Source organism: Crotalus tigris, unplaced genomic scaffold (assembly GCF_016545835.1).
Source record: "Crotalus tigris isolate CLP2741 ecotype Arizona unplaced genomic scaffold, ASM1654583v1 scf7180000019427.664434, whole genome shotgun sequence".
NCBI classification, from domain to species: domain Eukaryota; kingdom Metazoa; phylum Chordata; class Lepidosauria; order Squamata; family Viperidae; genus Crotalus; species Crotalus tigris.
The window spans coordinates 400,703-406,702 of NW_024097534.1; the positions used below are offsets into that span (position 1 = coordinate 400,703).

General features: G+C 46.4%; 1 protein-coding gene across 1 annotated transcript in view; it reads right to left on the minus strand.

Moving 5' to 3' along the window:
• The window catches only part of PGRMC1 (progesterone receptor membrane component 1), a 9,222-nt gene extending 3,222 nt beyond the window's left edge, over nucleotides 1-6,000 (minus strand). The window contains exons 1-2 of the mRNA XM_039362369.1: nucleotides 5,508-6,000; nucleotides 34-189 (exon numbers count right to left, since the gene is read on the minus strand). Coding sequence (XP_039218303.1) covers nucleotides 34-189; nucleotides 5,508-5,841 — 490 coding nt within the window. The 5' untranslated portion in view covers nucleotides 5,842-6,000. The remainder of the gene's footprint in view (nucleotides 1-33; nucleotides 190-5,507) is intronic.

The following is a 6,000-nucleotide window of genomic DNA, read 5'->3' on the forward strand; positions in this document are numbered from 1 at the left end:
AGTTTAGGGCTGGGCGAAATTTGAAATACTTACATGTAAACTGCTGTTCCCAATCAGTCAATGTTTCTTTCTGCGAAGCATCCAGGTCAGAGAGATCATCGTATTCATCTTTCAGAGCTTCTTTATCGAGGCAGAAAGTAGCAAGACCACGGGAAGCATCTCTCCCAGCAAAGATGCCATAAGGTCCCTCTGCAGAGAACAGCCAAGGTTTAGAACAGTGGAATTTATGTCCCAACAAAATAGAATAAAATAGAATAAAAATAAGAATAAGAATAGAATAGAACAGAACAGAATAGAATAAAGAAAGAAGAGGAAATAAAACAGAATAGAATAGAATAAAAAAATAGAAGAGGAAATAGAAAAAATGAAGAATAGAACAAAGAAATGAAGAATAGAATAAAATAGAATAAGAATAAGAATAGAATAGACTAAAGAAAGAAGAGGAAATAAAACAGAATAGAATAGAATAAAATAGAATAGAATAGGAAATAGAATAGAAAAAATGAAAAATAGAACAAAGAAATGAAGAATAGAACAAAGAAATGAAGAATAGAATAGAATAGAATCAGTTGAAAGAGACATTGCAGGTCTTCTAGTCCAACTCCTACTTAGGCAGGAAATCCTATACCATTTCATCTTTCAAAAACTTGTTAAATTGGGATTCTCCAGTATTTGGGTAAACAGACCAAATCTTTGCGCAACATTTTGAAAGCAAATGCCTACTTAAAAAAAAAAAAATTAGTTGCCAGATTTTTCTAAAGGCTGCAATTTTAGCTTGATCCATCAAAGACTTTAGACAATAAAAGTAAATCAGTAACTTTACTGGTTCTTATAAATTGTTGCTGGGTTTCAGAAATGTCAAAATGTTTAATCGTTCTCTAGCTACTGACCTTCTCCCCCCACCCCAAACGAACAGAAATTTCACTGTGTTACATTTCGTTACTTCCCTCTTTTAGACCCTTTTATATTTTTAAAGCAAGAAGGGGGCAAATATGCAAGGTCCGATGTTCAGAACACTTTATTCCAATCTGCAAACTTTATCTGCCTGCTGTCCGCTCAAGATAACACAACTGAGCTGAGCTAGGTATCCAGAATGAAAGATAGGCAAAATTGACAGATGACTTTTCTTGCAGTCAGAAACAGTGAGAAAAAGAGGCACATCCCTTATATTAGAAAGCCAAGAAAAAAACTAGCAAGCATTTTTGGGACATAGTTCAAGAAAGGGGCCTCACAAAATTCAGATTTCTAAAGGGAAATTTTTATGAAGCTCTTCCTAGCCTGTCCTATACCTGTCTAGCTTTTGACCAAAGTAAAATTAATCAACCTAGGTGGGTAGATCTCTAAATAAATGTGCGGAAGGACACTGCTGCGAAGCAGGTGTCCAGGGTGGAAAGAGAATTATTTTGGAGTCTGAAGCACAACTGCAAAACATGGACCTGAAGCACAACTGCAAAATGTACCTGCTATTGCCTGACATCCAGGCAATAGCAGGTACATTTAGTAAACGACTGTTGTTTTTTAACTGCTTTACTCTGACATTTTCTTTAGCTAACCTTTTCCCCTGCGACAATTGCTTTTTTTTCTTTTCCTTTTACAAATAAATTTCCCAGTTGTGGTTGTAAGTCAAGAATTACCTCTAGAACCACAAGAGAGAATGGTTAACTATTTCATTGCTGGTTGCTTTTCCAGCTACTTCTGTTCCAAAGTCAGTTAAGTGGGAGCACCTAGCCATCCTTGGGTGATGTTGAAAAAGGAGAATTAGATGGGGTGCAATTGGATTTTATTTTATTATTTGGTGTTCTCAGGGCTTTAGGAACATTGGGGAAAAAAAGAACTTCAAAAGCGATGGTATTTGTTGCAAGAAAGAGAACCAAGGACGTGTTTCTGAAATTTGGGATAGAAAGTTTAGCCTTGGGAAGATTAGGATATCAACAACGTCCTTGGTCATTGTCCCTCGATGTGGCTCGCCGCACAATCAGGCAGATGTTTAGACTGGATCTGGCATTTTTAATCCCGCTATCGAGCCCTTCATGATTATGATCATCAAGAAGCACTGCAAACTACAGTACAAAAGAAGAGCAACAAAGATGATTAGGAGACTGGAGGCTAAAACATATAAGGAATGGTTACTAGAATTGGGTATGTCTAGTTTAATGACGAGAAGGACGAGGGGGGCATGATAGCAGTGTTCCAATATCTCAGGGGCTGCCTCAAAGAAGAGGGAGTCAAGCTATTCTCCAAGGCGCCTGAAGGGAGGACAAGAAGCAACGGGTGGAAACTAATCAAGGAGAGAAGCAACCTAGAACTAAGGAGAAACTTCCTGACAGAACAATTAACCAGTGGAACAACCTGCCTCCAGAAGCGGTGAATGCACCCACTAGGTGTGATAGAAACAGACTTCAAACTAGCTTGCAGTTGGTAAACATCTCCCTTCAAGAAGAAAAAAGGCAAAACCTGTTTGGCCAATTCTACGGAAGGATTGCCAAGAGCTCTCAAACCTTCCTGGTTTTCTTGCTCCTTAACTAATCTCTGAAGGCAGAACCGGAGGGGTGGGTGGATGGGTGGGTGGCCTCTTTGAGGCCAAACTCCTGGCCTTGTGAAATGCGTAGCCTGTCTCCTCCCACAGGCCAGGACAGCTGAAGGCGGAGTGGGGAAAGGGAAGCTGGCACAAAACAAAGGGCAATTTTTGCACCCCCTCCCCCCCTTCGAGCTCCTTCTTAGGACCTGGGGCATAATCCACTTGGAGAACAAGACTGGCTGGTTAGACGTGGAATTGAGAGGGAGAGAGGAGGGGGTGGGTGGGCTTGGCACCAGTGCCTGGCACAGAGCAGTCTGTTTCCTACATGTACCCTTCCTAAATTACATATTTAATTATGCTTTTAATCGGAGTCCCGTGCAACAATCCATGCTCCTCTCCGGGTTTCCACCTTCCATGGTTGCGTGTTCCCAGGGAAGGGAGATCTCTCCCTACTACTCCACCCCGTTGTGCTGATTCACACAACCACAAAGGCTGAAGGCAACACACATGGTTGCCATGCCTTAAGAAAAGACGCTGGGCCTGACTGATTTCATGCTGGGCAGCAAAGCTTTTGTCTCCGTGGTTTGTCGATCACCCAGCTTCGTTCCGAGCCAACTGGCTGATCGGATGGCAGCCATAAATATTTTATGGGGCACACAAGAGTAACTGGTTTGGATCTCTCTCTCACACACACAAGGCCTCCTTCCCTTGGGTTGCGTTCCTGGCTGCCTAAATGTCACAACGGGGCCTCAAATGCAGGCTTGCAAACCCAAAGCCTTTGGCACTTTGGTTTTCAGGCTGTTGAAGCTTGTGAATTCAGACGTGTTGCAAAATGAAACCCCAGGTTCAGCTAAATCTGGATTTCATCAAGGCTTAATCTGAAAGAAGTGTATTCAGTTGACAGTTGTATGGTAAAGCTCTTAGTCAGAAATGAACAGAACCAACTCCAACAAATCTGTCTCTGGAATTGACTTACTGTAGTTCCCAGTTGTTAATTTGGAAAAAATTGCTATGAACTGTTTTGAACATTGATAAGAGGACGGTATGTTAGTCTACGGTAGCCACAATTCAACATGTCATGTTGCACTTTGTAGTTTATTATTTATCTATTTGCATCCTGCCTTTAATATTTTTTTTATAAATAACTCAAGGCAGTGAATATACCTAATATTTGTTTTCTTTTTCTATTGGTTTCTATTCGAACAACAACACTGTGGGGCGGGCTGGACTAAGAAAAAGGGACTGTCCCCAAGTCACCCAGCTGGTTTTCATGCGTAAGGCAGAGCTAGAACTCCCAGTCTCCCAGTTTGAAGCCTGAAGCCTTTCCCACTAAACCAAACAAGCTCTCCAACTTTCCAACGGATATATTGTATTAAAAGGCATACGCTATGAGACTCCTCCTGATTATTGACTGAAAAGTGATTTTAAGTTCTGTGGACCTTTCAGACTGCAAAAGAGTTTGCTGGACTTTCGCAGGGGTAACCTTTGCCCTATTGCGCCACGAATTGGGAAAGCTTTTGTAGGACCTGAGTCCATTTCCAACCAGATTAATCTTGGAAGTGACATTTTTCAAGAGATTCTGCAAAAAAAAAAAAAAAAAAAACGATGCCTGGATTGTTCTACTAGTCATTTACACCAAGTTTTAACCTCCAAGTGGCACCTTCACAGAGCAGATTCTTTGCTATCAGCGCCTGCAGGACGGGCTAATAAATTCTGCAAGGCTGGATGTGCATATAGGTCTGTGCTGCTGGCCAGTGAAAATCTCAGAATACAAAAATGGCCTTTGCGGACAGCAGGGAGCAAAAAGAGGAGTGTGTGCCAAAGTCTACATTAGGTCTTAAAGTCTAATCCAGTGTTTCTCAACCTTGACCATTTTAAGGCATGTGGACTTCAACTCCCAGAATTCCACAGCCAGCGTTGCTGGCTGTGGAATTCTGGGAGTTGAAGTCCACATGCCTTAAAATGGTCAAGGTTGAGAAACACTGGTCTAATCTGAAAACCATCTCGTGCCAATCACATTGACCAATCCCACCTGATCGAGCAGAGAAAGTATGTTGCAGATCCTGTCTAAAAGAATTTTGACTAGCAGGATCTAGGAAGGGAGCCTTCTCTGCTGTTGCCCCCAAGCTTGCCCTTTCTATTCTGGCCTTCCAGAACAGCATCCAGATCTGGTTCTGCCAATTGGCCTGGGTGTGTGTGGGGGGGTCTAAGAGTGCCAGGCAACCCTGGAGGGGGCGAGGGGGCTTGAAGGTGCTCCCTCCGCCTCGTCCAACGGTCTTAAATTCTGTTTTTAATTCTATTTTAACTCTCTTTCTGGCAGTATGTTTTTTTTTACTGCTAATCTGCCCAGAGTTACTTAGCTGCGAAGAGCCTGCAGAAATTTGATAACTAAGCCAAACAAGAGACTGGATCCTTGCACTAAATACTTCCAACGTAACACAGCAGACCTCAAATCCAAAGGAATCTACTTTAGAGTCTGCAACTCTGCCTTGCGTAAACCCCCCTACCCCAAGGATCTGATGCAACGTGGGGGGTCCTCTCTGGGCCTTTCTGGCTGATTGCAAGTTGGGGGTCCTCTCTGGCGGATTGATTGCAAGTTGGGGGTCCTTTCTGGGCCTTTCATCTGATTGCAAATTGGGGGTCCTCTCTGGTGGATTGATTGCAAGTTGGGGGTCCTCTCTGGGCCTTTCTGGCTGATTGCAAGTTGGGGGTCCTCTCTGGCGGATTGATTGCAAGTTGGGGGTCCTCTCTGGGCCTTTCTGGCTGATTGCAAGTTGGGGGTCCTCTCTAGCTGATTGATTGCAACTTGGGGGGGTCCCCTCTGGGCCTTTCTGGGGGCCACGGATCTCAGACACCCCCCCTCCTCACCCCTCCGGGACTCCCAGGGGCGCCCGGCTCCCCTCCGGGCCTTTAGGCGGCTGGGGTCGCCCGGCAGGGGGGGGGTCCCCGGGGAAGGGTGGGGGAAGCCTCCGCGGGGCTCTTGCCTCACCTGGCCCGTAGAACTTCCGTCCGCGGCTGACGTCGAAGACCTTGCCGTTGAGGCCCATGAGGATGCGCGGGTTGGCCAGCCCGTCGAAGGGGCGCAGCTGGGCCAGGGTGAAGTCGCGGCGCTTGAGTTTGGGCAGCGGCGGCGCCTCCTCCTCGCCGTCGGGCTGGGCGCTCGGGCGGTCCCCGCGCACGATCTGGTAGAGGAGGAAGAGGCAGAGGCCCAGCAGGCTCAGGTTCAGCGGGGAGCTGACGATCTCCAGCAGCAAGCCGGGGCTGCCGGCCTCCGCGCCCTCCGTCGCCGCCGCCGCCGCCGCTGCTTCCTCCTGGCCCGCCATGGCTGCTCGGATCGCGGAGGCTGCAACTGCTGCTGCTGCTGGATGGCCGGCGGGATTGGGGAAGGCGCGGGATGGAGGCCGGGCGAGCTGGAGCCCGAGGAGGAGAGGAGGAGCCGGGCTGCTCCGCCCGAGCCGAAGCCGGCGGCGCGCAGGGAAGGC